The sequence below is a fragment of the Pseudopodoces humilis genome, chromosome 3 (genome assembly GCF_049639895.1).
Source record: "Pseudopodoces humilis isolate 2021_Gansu_Grassland_sample_001 chromosome 3, ASM4963989v1, whole genome shotgun sequence".
Lineage (NCBI taxonomy): Eukaryota > Metazoa > Chordata > Aves > Passeriformes > Paridae > Pseudopodoces > Pseudopodoces humilis.
The window spans coordinates 63,327,049-63,343,462 of record NC_142202.1 but is presented as its reverse complement, the minus strand read 5'-3'; the positions used below and the strand labels follow the sequence as shown (position 1 = coordinate 63,343,462).

The 16,414-nt window shown below is 37.5% G+C and overlaps 1 protein-coding gene across 13 annotated transcripts in view; it reads right to left on the bottom strand.

Moving 5' to 3' along the window:
• Positions 1-4,643: 4,643 nt before the first annotated feature.
• TRDN (triadin) overlaps positions 4,644-16,414 on the bottom strand; it is a 233,563-nt gene continuing 221,792 nt past the window's right edge. For 10 of the 13 annotated variants that reach the window (XM_088053842.1, XM_088053833.1, XM_088053836.1 and 7 more), the window contains one exon: positions 4,644-7,080. In XM_088053842.1, coding sequence (XP_087909968.1) covers positions 5,591-7,080 — 1,490 coding nt within the window. In that variant the 3' untranslated portion in view covers positions 4,644-5,590. Of the gene's footprint in view, positions 7,081-10,105; positions 12,807-16,414 lie in introns of those variants that run through there. The other 3 variants (XM_088053843.1, XM_088053845.1, XM_088053844.1) reach the window with 1 other exon arrangement.

Here is a 16,414-nt window from a genome sequence, read left to right as displayed (position 1 = left end):
AAAGTTATGAAAATTCTGTGGGGTTTAAAAATTTCCCACTTATTAAGTATTTCTACAGCTAGACAGTGGTATCTAACATTTAACCAAAACTCTGAAGTATTTATATTTTTTGCTTTGATAGTTGGGGCTAGGCAGAGAATCTAATCCCATTTTTATTTCTGCAGTGAGAGGAGTATATGCATTTTCTTCTTTTTGTCCTCACACATCAGAATTTTAGTCAGCAACCAGAATCAAATTTCTGGAAGTAATACACCATGCAGATCAAAGGAGTTGGAGCCTACTCTGCAGGAAAAAATATTATTAGATATGAATATTTGTTGACATAGAGAATTCCTAGTATTGTTATATGGGGTTATATTTTTTTGCAACACAAAGACAGAATTATTAAGCCCAGGGCTGCTGTTTGCAAAAACATGTAGTGGTTAAAAAGACTGAGTTGGTTTCTGTTGTGTCATGAGTGACTGGGAGATGCAGGCAATGGAACAAATGTTTCATAGAATCTTGTGGAAGGCTGAGACAGGAGCTGTGGGAAGGGAAAAAGTTTTATTGGTGTAATATCAGGCTCTGCTCTTCTTTTCCTGAGCTTAGATAGAATATACTCATCTCATGGGATAGTAGTGATTATTGTTTTTCTTTGACAAAGAAAAAACAGTTGCATTATCTAATATTTGTTCCAATATAAAATAAATTAAACATGTGAAGAAGCCTTTGAACACATTAAAAGACTAGAAAAGAACAAAATTAATTAATTTTGGTAAGGAGTTGGTTTTCTGTCAGACATGATGAGATCTGGGGCCTTCTGTTTTTCTTTCTTGTACCAGTGAGAGTATAATAGAAATTATTTCCCATTGAAATTGAGTTAGGGAATAGAATTCATTACATTTTTTGTGTAATCCCACATATTTCTAAGTTTTTAAATTAGATAAGTTTAGCTGTTACTGTTTTATTTTTGTCAGTTTTCAGATTAAGACAAGTATTAACACAATATTGTACATTGGACTCCAGATGGTTAAAGATAAGATGATTTTTTAGCTAAACTATCATTATCATAGTATATAATTACTAGTGTGTATCTGGTTTTTTTGTTATTTTATGTTATTGAGCTGTGTGCCTGACCCCGTGGAAGTATGTTGCAAATGATGGTTACGGATAACAACAATTAACAGAGGAACCAGACTAGAGGAGTTCAGGAGCCCCTTGCTTGGGTTCCTCGTTTGGCATGATTCAAGAAGCAAATAATTCCCAGTCTTCACACACATGATGAAGCTCATCTCCATAAATATTTTTGAGACCATATCTGGTGGGTGAACCAATTACTTGCCTGTGAGGTGACAGCAGTTCAGTCTCCAGGAAGAGCCAAGCTTTCCAGCACATCACAGGTGGTCTAATATCCAGTGTGTGACCATCAGTTTTCCAGAGAGCACTGGGATCACATTGTACAGAGGCATTTTTTTCCCCAGAGGAACTAGCAGTCAAAATTTAGGGTGATGTTTGCCCATCAGTACAGTAAAGTACAGACATCTTGGGATATTTGGGTGCTTGACAGAAAACAGAGAAGAAAGGAAGAGAATTCTAATTTTTTAGAGAGTCAGCAGATTGAGCTGCAGAGCTTGCAGATTTTTGCTGGCTAAGCCAGTTGATTTGATCAGGGATTGATATCCATCAAAGCTAGTACCAAAAATATAATTAAACAAAAGCAGGCAAAGCCTGCTTGTGGTTTGCAAGGGAAATGACTTGAATTCTTGTTTTGAACATCAACACTGTTCATCCAAAGATAGCCCCTCAGAAATACCTGCAAAATTGAATGCTACTGCCACAGAGAGGAACAGAAAATGCTTGAGAGCAGTAAAACCTAACTTTGTAGCAATGACCTTATGGTTTCTTGGTTTCCATTATGTCCAAATCACCCAGAGCCTCATGTCCCTTGTGCCTTGACCTTGCTCTCATCTGCTTTCACTGTTCTTATTCTCTTGCTTCTCATTTCTTCCTGGGGTGGACAACTACTTGCAGATCTGATCTTTCCTTTCAGAGAGAGGGAGAGGGAAGGAGTGGAAGAAGGTCTTTCTCAGGAAGGAGAGATTCCACTTGCACAGTTGCACTCATATTTGTGTTCTTAATCTCTCACTATTATGTGTGTGATTTTCCACTCAAGAGTTATTCTCTGGGCATTTTTTAAATAAGTTTAAAATTGGTTTCATAAACTAGTGCCTAGCTTGGCTATTTTTGAAGGCTTTCTATTAAGCCAGAGTGAGTTTCCAAACTTTTAAATAATTTAAGTCGGTTAATTTCAAAATACAAACCTTAATTTTTAATGTACTAATATGTGCATGTTTAATATGATCTAAGTTGTTGTCATAGCTAAACATCTCCGTATTCTGAAATTAAAAATATTTACAGCTTTCCCACTTTTTCATCTCCTGGAGAATAACAGTGATGGGGTTTATTTAATCTGTGTCTCTTGAAGGTTTTCACAGTAGGAAAAATCTGATTTTCAAAATCAGATACAATAATGATTAGCACAGATTCATCAGTGCATTACACTGAAGTTATTTATTCAGATCTCTGCCTTATGTGAGCCTTCACAGTTGGCAAAATGAAATTTCAAGAGTCACATATAACAGTAAATTGACGTAGATTCATCAATATTAATGGGAGAACAGTAACATAAACCATTACTCAAGTGTCTGTAGTTGTGTTTGTGGAAAGAAGAGACAGGTCTCCATCACTGGAGACTAAAACCTCTTATAATTGCAGGCAGCATGGGAAAAAGAGAGTGCTTAATCTACAAAGCTTCTTTTATTTTGGCTGAAACAGATTTTAAAGAGTTGCACTATATTCCATCTTGAGTTGTTCTCCATATAAAAGGCCATAGGTTAAAATATAAGGGCCTATTTCAGCCTTAAAATCCAAGAATTTATAAATGTGTGCTGAGGGAGTGTGTTTAGGTCTCTGCAAGTGCACCCCCACAGGAATCCTTGCTGCATCCACACACACAGACATTTCTTCTCATCAGTCTCTATGCTTTTTTTTGCAATGACTGTCAAAGTGCTGATAGCTGGCTAGGGTGTAGCCCCACTAAATGTATTTTTCAAATGATACCTGTTTGAGCCATCAACAGGTAAGAAGTCAGACACAGCATGAAAAGCATTCATTGCTGGCATCTGGGAAGATAGCACCTCTGTTGTATACTTCTGGGTTTCATTATTGTTTGCAATTTTTTAAAAACAACCTTTAAATTGTGTGAAATTATTGGAAAAGGTCTTCCTTTGATCTTATTAAAACTATCAAACAACTTAATTTGAATAATCTTCTGTCACTTAAAAGTTTTGGTTAAGACATTTATATGACCAAACTAAAAGAAGGGTCTGATCTAAAAATGGATACCAGTATTTTCTTATACTGGTAGTTCCATTACAAGCCTAAAGTCCTCAGCTCCATCCTACAACTGAGTTCTTTGCATCTTAGCTGATATTATTTATACAGCATATCAGTATTAGAGAAAGTGTTAGAGAATGGTTTTAACACTCTAACATATGCATTTATCTAAAAAAGGCAGAGAATTATATATTTTTGGAAGAAAAAGAATGACAATGATTGCATGTGATAAAAGACCCCTTCATAGCAGAGGTCTCAATATGAAGGGTGATAGCTGTCAAATGGGATCATACCCAAACTTGTTAACTGCTCCATTTCTGCAATTTTTTAAGGGAATTTGTCAACAAAATTGCAGAAATCCTCTTCACTGTAGTGTGCCAATCAGTCCCATCCATGACACAGCTGCCCACAAACAGATAAATCTGTAAAATATCCCCATGAATATGTGAATTGGTGTCCATATCTGGATTAATTCTGAAGTATTCTTGTTCTTGATTACAATGACTTGTCATTTTCACTAATTGTAATTCATTGAAACTGTAGGATATCAACAGCATTCCTATCAGCTAAAAATAGTAAAATATTTTTTCCTTTAAATCATTAACTTTCAGGCAAATTAGAGTAATGCTGCTGGCTTTATTTTCTGGGAGCTGAACCACCCAGATGTTTAATTTTCATGACATTTAGCATTTAATAACCTCACTGTTACTGGTACTCATTTTCTAAATGCCTTTTCTGCTTTTGTTTTGAAAATAAATACATGACAAAATGCTTTGGTACTTCAATTTTCTCTTTTACTCTTTGGGGAAGATTCCAAAATAATTAACTAAATGATCAATCAGTTAGGAAATAATGCATTCGGAGCTGAATCCAAATGTCCCTATAATCTATAGGATTCTATTAACTTCTATTACATCTGCCCAAAGATAACAAATCAGTTGGCAAGGCATAAATGATAAAAAAAACTCTTGACAATAAACTAAAAAGAAGGATGATCTGTATGATTTAAAGAGTAACGGTCTTAAAATCTTAGAAAAATGGATATTTTAGTTTCTCTCTGACTTTTTTTTTTTACATTTTTTGTGAATTTAAAAGAACTCTTAATGTTGACTCACGACTCCAGCTCCTTTTCTAGTTTACTAATTTGATTTATCAGAGAACATGTTGTCATTCCAGTTGAAATGTAAGTATGCTAGTATACCTATGTAATCACTTATATGTGTGAGACAGCAGAGCACTGTATTGACTTTCACACTCAAAAAAAGCCATCAAGCAGCAGTGATTTATTCAGATTTTCTCAAGACAGTCTTATACACACTCACAATAAAGCCAAGGAGACTCAGCTGTTTTGGGAAAGGCTGGATGTGTGACTTTGGCAGGAAGATGCACTTTAGATAGGCGCATGGAAGGTTCTCAGCGAGTTGTCTTCATGTTGCCTTTTCTTCACTGAAACGCTACTTCTAAGCCCTAATTTTACAACGTGGTACTCAAGACTTCTCCTTTGCATTGTTTCTTTTATGAAGGAAAAGAAACCCCACAGGAATTGGGTTGCACGATAAATATGCATTTATATCTTTGTCATTCAACTGGAAAGTATGCCTGCAGTATTAATGTTAGCAGCTTTATTTTCCCATTTCTTTGACAGGTTCAAAACCAAGATGACCTCCATTTTGTAATACCCCTCTTTAGAATTAAAAAAGCAGGCAAATTAAATGTTTTCTGTTTCTCTTTACCATAATTAGAAATTTTCAGTTTGGTGATTCAGTTTCAAAAGAGATTGCTTTTTCTTCTAGCTGGAGCTTTACATGAGATTCATGGGAGAACAAATTATTTTCAGAGCAAGATTTAGCATAAAAAATAAAAAGCTTTAGAATTATGAAAGCAAATAGCACACAAAACAGGAAGAAACTTATTACCTCTGCTATTACCCAAATTCAGCGGTTTGCTGTTTCAGCCACCAGCCATACTAACTAATACAATTTTATTGGTGACTGAGACAAACTCCAAAGGCTTAAGACATGGGCATGCTTATTGCCTTTAGGTATTCTGAAAGAAAATTAATAGAACATTTCAGGTAAAATCAAATCTGGGAGTCAGTTTGTCTGTTGGTGGAGTATCCTTTAGAATTATAGAATGATAGAATAGTTTAAGGTTGGAGAGGATCTTAAAGATAATCTTGTTCTAACCCTCCTGCCATGGGTAGGGACACCTTCCACTAGAGCAAGTATCTCAAAGCCCTGTCCAACCTGGCCTTGAACACCTCCAGGGATGGAGAGTCCACAACCTCTCTCGGCAACCTGTTCCAGAGCCTCACCACCCTCACAGTAAAAATTTTCTCTCTAATATCTAAACTAAACCCAACCTCCTTCAGCTGAAAACCATTCTCTGTCCTGTCACTACATGCTGATGTGAAAAGTCCTTCTTTAGCTCTCTTGCAGGCCCCCTTTAGGTACTGGAAGACTGTTATTAAGTATCCTCGAAGCCTTCTCTTCTCCAGGCTGAACTGCCCCATCTCTCTCAAACTATCTTTATAGGAGATGTGCTCTAGCCCTGTGGTCAGCTTAATGACTCCCTTCTGGACTTTCTCCAACATGTCAACATCTTTCTTGTGCTGGGGTTCCCAGTCCTGAACACAGTAGTCCAGGTGGGGTCTCACCAGAGCAGAGTAGAGGGAGAGAATTACCTCCTTCGATGTGCTGGCCACACTGCTTTTGATGCAGCCCAGGATACAGATGTCTTTCTTCACTTCTAGCACACACTGCTGAGTCATGTCGAGTTTTTCATCTACCACCAGCCCTAAGTCCTTCTCCCCAGGGCTAGGGTCTTTCCATTCCCTGCCCAGCCTAAAATTGCTTTTGGGACTGCCCCAAACCAGGTGCAGGACCTCGCACTTGGCATTGCTGAACTTCATCAGGATGAGCTGGGCCCACCTCTCAAACCTGACAAGGTCCCTCTGGGTGTTGTTCCTTCCCTCCAGCGTGTTGACCGCATCACACACCTGGGTGTCATCAGTGAAGTCACTGAGAGTGCACTGAAACCCACTGTCCATGTCACCAATAAAGATGTTAAAAAGCACCAGTCCCAGTACTGAGCCCTGGGGAACACCACTTGGCACTGCTCTCCATTTGGACATTGCACCACTGACTTCAACACTTTGAGCATGATCATCCAGCCAATTCTTTATCCACCCAGTGGCCCACTCATCAGATCCACGTCTCTCCATTTTAGAGACATAGATATCATGTGGGACAGTGCCTTTGTTCAAGTCCAGGGAGATGATGCCTGTTGCCCTTCCCTCGTCTACCACTGCGGTAACTGTATGGTAGAAAGCCAAGAAATTTGTCAGACACGATCTGACTTCAGTGATGCCATGTTGGCTGCTACCAATCATCTCATTATTTTCCACCTGCCTTAGCAGAGTTTCCAGGAGGAGCTGCTCTATGATCTTGCCAGATGCTGAGGTGAAACTGACTGACCTGTCATTCCCTGGTTCTTCCTTATCTCCCTTTTTAAAAATAGGTATTATGTTTCCCTTTTCCCAGTCAGTGGGAACTCCAACAGATTGCCATGACTTCTCAAATATGTTGGATAGTGGGGTAGCCACTTCCTCAGACAGTTCTTTCAGTATCCATGGTTGTATCTTGACAGGTCCCATGGATTTGTGCACCTTCAGGTTCCTTAAACGGTTTTGAGCTCGGTCTTTTCCTGCAATGGGTGGAGAAGAAAAATGGAACAGCTTAGGTTTTCCTTAATACAGAAAAATAATCAAGCCAAGGGGAACACAGGGGTCACTATTTGAGCAAGAACATATTTTACCTTTTGAGAATAACCAACTCATCCAAAGAAAAAGGCTCAAAATTGTAGACAAATTTTATCTATTGAATATTGGTAAAAGAGCTAAGTATTAAAAGTGGCATCTGGAAAGTGCAATTTCTAGAATACTTTTCCCAAAGGAAGTATTACTGAGTGAATTGCTAGACTTTTGGACCAAGCAAAAAAAAAAATGTATTCTAAAAATTTTACTAATCTCTACCATAATAAAAGACAAAACTGAAAACTGAAGAAAACTCTTCCTCAGTATGAGAAGTATTTACTACATTGACTAACACCCAGTCCTTGAGATGTGAGTATGTCAGAACAAATGGTTGTGCGGAGTATGCATCACAAAAAACATGCATACACAGAAATCCATTAACCAAGAGAAAACCCAAAAAATGTTATCTTATTTCATTTTTTAATCAAATTGTCTAGGAATTCAGCATTGGGAGGTATACTCTGTTTTGCCCATAGGTGAATAATATGACTCCTTAAGTATTTGGCCAATTGGGAATTTCTGGAGAACTTTGTTCAGGATAAATGGATGGTATGCAAGCTAGAGATCTAGTGACCTTTTTAGGTGTATAAATAATACATGTTTCATATTTTCAATTGCTTTTGTATTTCTTCCTTCTGAAGAACTAAAAGGAGGCAGAAATATCACCTCCTTTAAGATGAATCTTTAGGAAATACTACTTTTATGTACAGATCCTGCCTAAGAATTCTTTTAAAGCATTTTGTATTTCCTTTTGTTTTGTCAATTACCTGCCCCTCACCTCTTCATTTTCATCACTACTACTCACTCATGTAATACTTTTAATTTTTAATTGGCTTCCAAAATCTTCAATCCCTGGAAAGAAGTGTTGCCAATGGTAAGTAACTGAGGACAGTCAGATGCTGACTGTCTTAAATTCAAAGCAGCTTAAGTGACCAGTGTTCTCCCTAAGGGGGTAAGTCTCTCATTTCTTACTCTACTAAGTGGTGAAAGAAAAGTTGTAGGATAGGAAAGGGAAAAGGGTTTCAGCTGTTCTCCTCAGTGCCTGTGTCCTAGCAGATAAAGACATCTCTCTAAAACTGTGCTTACTGCACTTCTATTATGTTGTCTTAGAGTTTTTATCATGGAGAATTTGGAATCTAAACAAGACTATACTAAGTAGTTAATGGCTGTGTATAAAAAGAAAATAGCTGTGTGTTTCCAGAGTTGGGAATTGGTAGGATAATTTTTTGTGGCAATGTACAATTTATGTATGTTGTGTCTTGTGTTCTAAGTGGTGACTCCAAGTGTGGGACAAGTAGCATTTTGTTGATTTTTTAGTAGGACATACAGGATCTGTGTAACAACCAGCTGCGGTGGGTCAGCCTTGGTTAACAACCGAACCTCCACCCAGCTGCTCACTCCTGCCCTCAGGGAGAGAAAATAGGAAGAACAAGAATGAGAAAGCTCATGGGTCAGGCTAAAGACTGGCAGATTGTTTATTAATTACTGTTGAGAACAAAGAAGAATTGAGGAAAATAAGCTCACAAAAATGTGTGATTTCATGATTTGCATAGTGGGAAACAGAGAAAGGCAAACATTAAATTAGCATCTTTCCTCCCCTTTCTCAAGCTTAGAGTCACTCTTCACACCAGTCCCTGTCAGTATGGTTGGCCTACGGTGGTTCCTCTTCACTGCTTTGTCCTTCTCAGACTTTTAGCCTGCTCTGGCATGGGTATTTCTCAGGTTGCAGGGAAATCTCTGCCCTGGTGCTGAGCAGCTCATCTTCTGACCTTGGTGTTCCATCTTCTGCCTCTCACTCTTTTTGTTCCTCCTCTCTATGTCTGTGTCATTTTCAAACCTTCCTTACAGATGCTTTCCCCAAGGCACCGAGGCCATGGCAGCAGGGCTCAGCTGTGCCCTGAGGTGGGTGCCTTGGAGCCGTCTGGAACCAACTGTGTCCAGGCCAGGACTGATCCTCACAGTGGTCACCCAGCACCTGGGCACCTGCAATGCTGTGCACCAGCACAGTTAATCACTGAAGAAGGCTAAGTCTTCTTAACCAGAGTTTCTGAGCACCCCCTCACTCACTGGTGCAATAGAAATGAGCCATTAAGAAAAGCTCTGTTTCACTGGAAGGTTTTAAAATGGATGAAATTGGACTCCAGCTGTGACATCGGTAAGAGTGTGAAACTGAATAGGGCTGAGGATGAGGTCTGAGGACTGCACCAGCAAGAGTAAACAGCTCTGGGTCAGGCAGCAGTATAAAACTTATCTTACTGGTCTTGCTGGAAACTGGCCGCTCCTGTTGGCTTCATCAGGATCTTATCACCTCAGAGAAAACTGCTGAGTGACACACCTCATGTGTGGGATGACTCATCAAACTCTGCAGGGCAAAGGAGTCTTGAACCCCAGTGCAGATATGAGCAATTGCAGTTGTATCATGTCCAGGGTGTAGTCTTTTTCACACACCAGCCCATCTGCCTTAACCATTGCTGGTACAGGCAAGCCATAGGTCCTGGGGGGTGTGGGTTTCAGGAATCCCACCAATTTTTGCACTTCAGTTTCTTGGTGGCCATTTTCCTAATTGTCTGAACTATAAACTTGTCATTGGAGATCACAGCTTTGTCTGTACTGGTTGTGCAGTTGTATTATAAATAAGCAGTTTGATGAACATAAATGGTTTGGTGTAGATGAAGTCCTACCTTGAATGACTGCAGCAACCATTTAGCTTTCCATATGTCAGAGTGTAATCAATAAAGAGTGTAAAAAAGCTGGCTAAGTATTGCTAAAAGCCCATTAGGAGTAAATACAATGCTGGATGGGTAATTTTTCCAGCCTAATTGCATCTTTATAATCAGAAGATTTCTAAGGCTTCCATACGTAAACTCTTGTCCTGCACTTTTGAATTCACAGAACAACATATCACAGTCACTGAAACAGGGTTTATATTTTTTATTTTCCAAAATGTATAACAATCAGCATAAGATTTTGCAATATTTAAGGCTAATTTGAGTAAAACCATGCAAACCAGGAAATTTTTTAGTTTTCAGGTGAATCTAAAGAGAAAACCCCTTGCCTCTCTGAGAGTGGACCTGTTTTTTCTGCTTTTCCAGGCAGTGACTAAGATTAGGAAACAAAATTAAATGATTGATTTTACATCACTTATGCAATTATATAAATTGTTCATATTTCCAAAGCTTTCAGATATCTAACATTGAAACATATCTAACATTGAAACATATCTAATTGAAACATTATGGAAATGAAATCTAGAACAAATTCTTGTCATTTCCCATCTCAGACAGGAAGGAAGGATTAAGGCCTAACTATAATGAAAAAATTATGTTTTCAAAAGAAGATGAAAAAATATAAAGGTTGATAGTATATAATTTTTTTGTCCTGATTATTTGTGTTAGATAAAATCTTGAATTAACTGATTTTTCAGAAAGTTAAAATCTCATTTTTAAGATAGCTTTCACAGTAAGAACCTAGGGCAATAACATCCATCATAATATATACAAAATCATAAATTTGAAAGGGAAAAGTTGCTGAAAATATAAAAAGAGACACCAAAAGAAAGCTGAAGATCATCATTCTACCATTAAAAATTCTCTGCTGGCAGTGCTATCTCCAGAGCAGATTTGACAGGAGTCTGCGGGTACATTCACCTCGAATACTCATATCTATTGTGTGATTCTACATGGGAATAGCTACTTCTAGAGCAGGACCTGTTCCTGCCTCTTTCTGGTCACCACTACCGAAATTGTTTGTTGCAATGACAGCTTTTGCAGCACATGACCTGTGCAATGTCAGAGCACATTAAGACCAAGGATCCAATTCACATAAGGCCATGACCAGTAATCAGAGAATACCAACAGGACTCAGCAGTGTAACAGCAAAGCTTTCTGAATTACACTAATCTGTCAAAGAATCAGCTGTCCAAAACTCACATGAGTCAATTATTTGATTAAAGTAAGATGGATGGGCAGAGAGAGTGTAAGAGAGAGGAGGCCAATGCTGTCTTGGTCTATAGTAAAAATAAAGAAGTGATATAGAATTTTTGGCGTGTTCAGACTCTACAAGTAGTGGGTTTTCACAAAGAGGATCATATTGCTTCAGCAGGTAACTACATAACTAAGGTCACTGCTGAATATTTCCCAGATTAAATGCAAAAATATAGTAAGGAAATGCAAACAAATAGCAGCTTGTACAAATGCATTATTTACATACCAGGCATAGACCAGTGAGATGCCAATTTTCATTCATGTGCCTTTAAATGGATCAAATGCCATCTTGTCTCTTTTTTAGGGCAACAAATCCTTTATTTCTACATAAATGCACAAAAGAAGGTTGAGGACAAGCACATCTACTTTCATTTCTACTGTAAGCCATTTACAGTAGTGTGCTGTGAGGAAGTCCATTCATTTCATCTAGTAAAATGAGATACCTGGATTATTTCATGTGTTTATGTTTCATTTTCTTCTGATTCTTTCTTTGTTGGGGTTTTGGTTTTTGCTGTTGTTCACTGATCTGAGATAGCATTAAATTCACATAATTACTGGAAATTTGAGTTGCTTTAGTTTTGTGAATGGCATCTCACATCCTAGCTTTTCATCTGGCTTAAGCTAATAGCAAATTGTTGGGTGGTATATTGTCCATTTACATGGTTTTTGCTGCAAAACAATCTGATTTAGCTGCAGAAGAAAAGTGGAAGCACTATAATTATTTCATTTGTTTCTTCAGACCTTCATGTTGGTAAAACAGTGATTTTCCTAACCTTTGACATGTGGTTTCACTTTCTCTTCTCACTTTGGGCCTTAGGAAGAGAAGAGCTTGTATTTTACCAACAGGCAGGGCAAACAGTCCATGCTTTTACAGTTTCAGACTAAATAGAAAATTCATCATTAGCATGACTTGTGGAGTCAACTTACTGATAGTCTATTGAGCTGCTCCAAGTAAGCGTGAGCTTCAGGCTACACTGGTCAATGAGACATAAAAATAGCACCAGTCACAGAGCACATTTTCATGACTTAGTGAGGCATTTTCCTGTCAGAAATTTGATTGAACGTTAAGAAGAAATGGTTTAGGATTGCAGCTAGTCTTGCAATCTTGCTGATACAAGAGCTACATTCAACCTTTCACTCCTTAGATAAGATTAAATGGAAAACAGACTCACTTCAATGCTGAGCATGTAGGTAAAGTAAAACAAGAGCAAAAGAGGCATGGAAACACACGCACATGCTCACACACACGGTCACATCAATGCTTTGTTAGCATTGCAGCCTTTCCATGAGAAACTGGGCACTGTTACATTTCTACCTTTGTTAAACACAGTTCATTACTGCTTGTTCTGCCATTGCCCCATGGAAACCTTTTCCAGGTACATGTGTGCAAGCTGATCACATTCTTGCAATGACAAGTACCACTGTAGCTACTGTGGACCTCAGCAGAAAAGATAAAGTGCAAAATGTCAGTGATCATTGGACTCAGTCTCTCTACTGCCCCGGTTTCCTTGTCTTTCTCTTGGAAGTCTTTGAGTGAGTCTTTTCTTCCTTGTTTGAAGGGGGATTAATAGGAAATTGCAGGCCAAATCCATTAGGTCCATTTAGGAAGACACATTGAAAGTAGCGGACAGGAGCTAGGAAAACAAGGAAGAGATGATTAATGTTTATGGTTTCCAAACTGGGGCCATGAGTCTATTCCATGTTCTTTCAGAAAACATCTGCATGATTTCATTCTCATTAAGTCACAAATCTCTAGTGTGATCACAAGCCAGGTTTCACATATCAACAAAAGCTCAATGAGAGATTTTGTAGCACAAGATGAGAAATTATTGTCAATTTCACATATAAATACATCATTTCTCTCAGTGTTACAATCTCTCAGTGTTACCTCTCCCAGAGTATTTGCATTTTGGGATATCTGAATGTAAGCCCCAAAAATTCACACATATATTTGCTGGTTTTATATTTCACAGTGACTTTCAGAAATATTGAAGAGTTCCAGAAAGACTCATATCGAATTCATATCTAACTCATATCTATTTTATTAGACTTCAGGTGAATTATCATTTATGGTGAATAAAGGGATCATAAATGTCTGTACCTATTTTCTGACTTTTCAAAGTCATGGATGTTTTCCCCCTTTTAATTTTTGTGTGTTATGTATGTAGTCGTACTTTTCATCACATTTTAAAAGCTTTCAAGAGCACATACTTCAGCACAGACGAAATTGATCTAATTAGCTTCAAAAGCTGAGTTTTGCACTGTGAGACTAACATTGACAAGATTTTAAAAGACAACTATTAGTCAGTTGTGTGTTTGGGACAATGACTGGAGGAATGTTGGCACCTGAAACAAGTTAGTTTTCATGCAATTGATTTTCTGATGACTTTTTCTTTCCCCTGCTGTTCATCTCATATTAAAAAAAAAAAAAATTAAAAATAATTAGCTGTTCCCTGTGACAATTATAAACTGAGATGGACTCCAGGGCTCCCTGCATTACAAACTGGTTCAGGCTTTGTTTACTGACTTCCAGGTCCCATTAAAAGGTGGAAAACAGAGTAGTGTGTCAGAAATGTTGTATATTCAATCCAGTTGTATTATCCTCTGGTTTTCTTGACTGACTCATGGAAAAGTTATGTCTTTTTTGTCTAAAAGCACACTTTAATATAAAATTGGAAATTAGATCCTTCTGGATCTAATGACTTACTCCTTTTTCAGTAAGTCTAAGAATGGAAATTATTTTTTCCCCAAATTCTCAGTGTTTCTGTTTCTCTGTGAGATGGATCTCAGATTTTTTTAGAAAACAGGAATAAAGCAAATCCCCTGATTAGAGCTCACAGCCTAAATGTGTCAGGCCAAGGTTCTCCTTTGAGGCTTGACAAGCCATGGACTGGGTGATTATGTTAAGTCCTCCACCACTGACCTTTCTATGTAGACACTTGGGCAGAACCAGGATATTTCTGAGATATAATTTCAACAAATAGTCCTATTCCATTATTGAACTAAGGTAGTTTTTGTGAGTAAAATTAGCTAAAAACAATATATTGCCACAAGAACTGCTATGACAAAAACCGGTATTGTCCTACCAAAATACTTAGAGATTTTTCAGTCAGATCTTTAAAAAAAATACCACAAACACTAAATCTCCTAAAATTTAATCACAGTGGATGCAAGATTGACAAAGAGAAATTCCTTAAAGGAAGAAAAATGCCAATTACAAATTCACCTTTTACTGTTAAAAGAGTACTATTTCTGTGTATTTCTTTTATGGATACAAAAATGAAAATAAAAAAAGTCAATTACACTCTTCTTCATGAAGAAGGCAAGTGGGGCACCATGCACTTTCTAGCCATAAATACATATAAATATTTTATTTATGGGTAAAAAGTTATTAACCCCCTGTGTTTCACATGCTATCAGAATGCAACAATTCACATCTCTTTTCTTCACATGCGTTTGCAAAGTTCTGTAAGAGATTAACTTACACAGATACATACTTGCAAGTATTTAAACATGGTTATGTTATGTACTGCAATTATAGCATGCCTGACACCACAATGTTTTCCGGAGGTGTTACCTATTCTTACCATTATTCTTAGACCACTAGTAGAACTAGCCGCTGCAATCATTTAATTTGAAAACCTCATGCATAATCTATTGTTAAAAGCCACTAAATTCATGAAGGGGAAAGAAAAGGGCAAACTTGAAGATTTTTGCAACTCAGCCAGCAGCTACAAAATAATTATGTGGCTCATAATTCTAAATTGGAAAACAGGAGATAGAAATTAATTATTTTGAAAAGTATTATCTAGGAATTATGTTTATTTGAAATGTGTAATGCTAAATATCACTTTATAATTGTTTATTTGGAATGTTAATGCTTTGTTGTGTTATTTCTATCCGCAGTGTTTGTGAAGTAAGCCCTGGTTTTTGGCTGGTATGTACTCATGTTGATTGCAATATGTTGAAGTGATATTCAAATGTTTATATAGCCTATTACTTATCATCTATCTTTAGAAAACATCAGAAAAATGCTGCTTAAAGAGGAACCTCAGGAAAAATAGGGGTAGTAGTAATGACTTTTGTTAAACTTTCTTGCTAATTGTTTCCATAAGGCTAACACAATTTATTTCCAATTTGTGAAAATTTGAGTGCTGAAATCAGCTGCAGGCTTTTTTTTTTTTTTTTTTTTTTGGCATAGGTCACTAAATATCCCCAAAAGGTATATATAAAAAAAACAAAAACAAAAACTCCCCAAAACCCTCACCCAACAAGGTGTTTTGTTTATTTCTCTGTCTGAAGAGTAGAAGCAAGATAGGATAAACACTGCAAATGGGACAGGAGTAAGAACAAGGAACTAGAAAAGGCAGGATATGTAAAACTGGCTTTAAGGTAAGGAGGAAAAAACAATCATGCTTCTTCCAGGATGTGCTGGTTTTGGCTGGGGTAGGTTTGTTTTCTTTATAGTAGGTAATATGTGACATTATTTTGGATTTCTTCTGGAAAGAGTGCTGATAATTCAGGAATGGTTTAGCTCCTGCTGAGCAGGATTGACACAATCAAGGCCTTTCTGCCTTTCACCCCACTGCACCAGTGAGGGGCTGGTGTGTACACAAGGAGTAAGGGGGGACACAGCCGGGATAGCTGACCCCAACTGACCACAGGGCTATTCCTTATCATGTGGCATTGTGCTCAGCAGATACAGCTGGAGGAAGAGAGAAGAGCGAATTTGGAGTATGACATTTGTTTTCCCAAGGAATGGTTATGCATGCTGGAGCCCTGTTTTCTTGCAGGTGGTTGAATGCCAACCCGCCCATGGAAAGGAGTGAAAGAATTCCTTGCTTTGCTTTCCTTGAGCATGTGGCTTTTTGTTTTATCTATTAAACTATCTTTATCTCAACACACAAGCTTTGAAAGAACATTTGTGATTTTTTTTCAGTAGCCTACAAATACAAAAAAAAAATTATTAATAATTTTAAATTGTTTTTTCCTTGGAATTAATATGAAATATTTTGTTCTGGAAAGTCCCCATTTTCTTCAAATGTTCTTTTGAGGATTAGACAAACTAAGGCAGAATGCTTAATGAATTTATCCTAATACTAAGGCAATGTTTACACCTGATTTAAAACTTAAGTAGATTCACTTGGTAAAAGACTAAACTATTTTGATATGTTGTAGTGTATATGTGATCTAGTGGCTACAGTTACAAGAGTACAAGATTTGATAAGCAAGGTGTTATGTT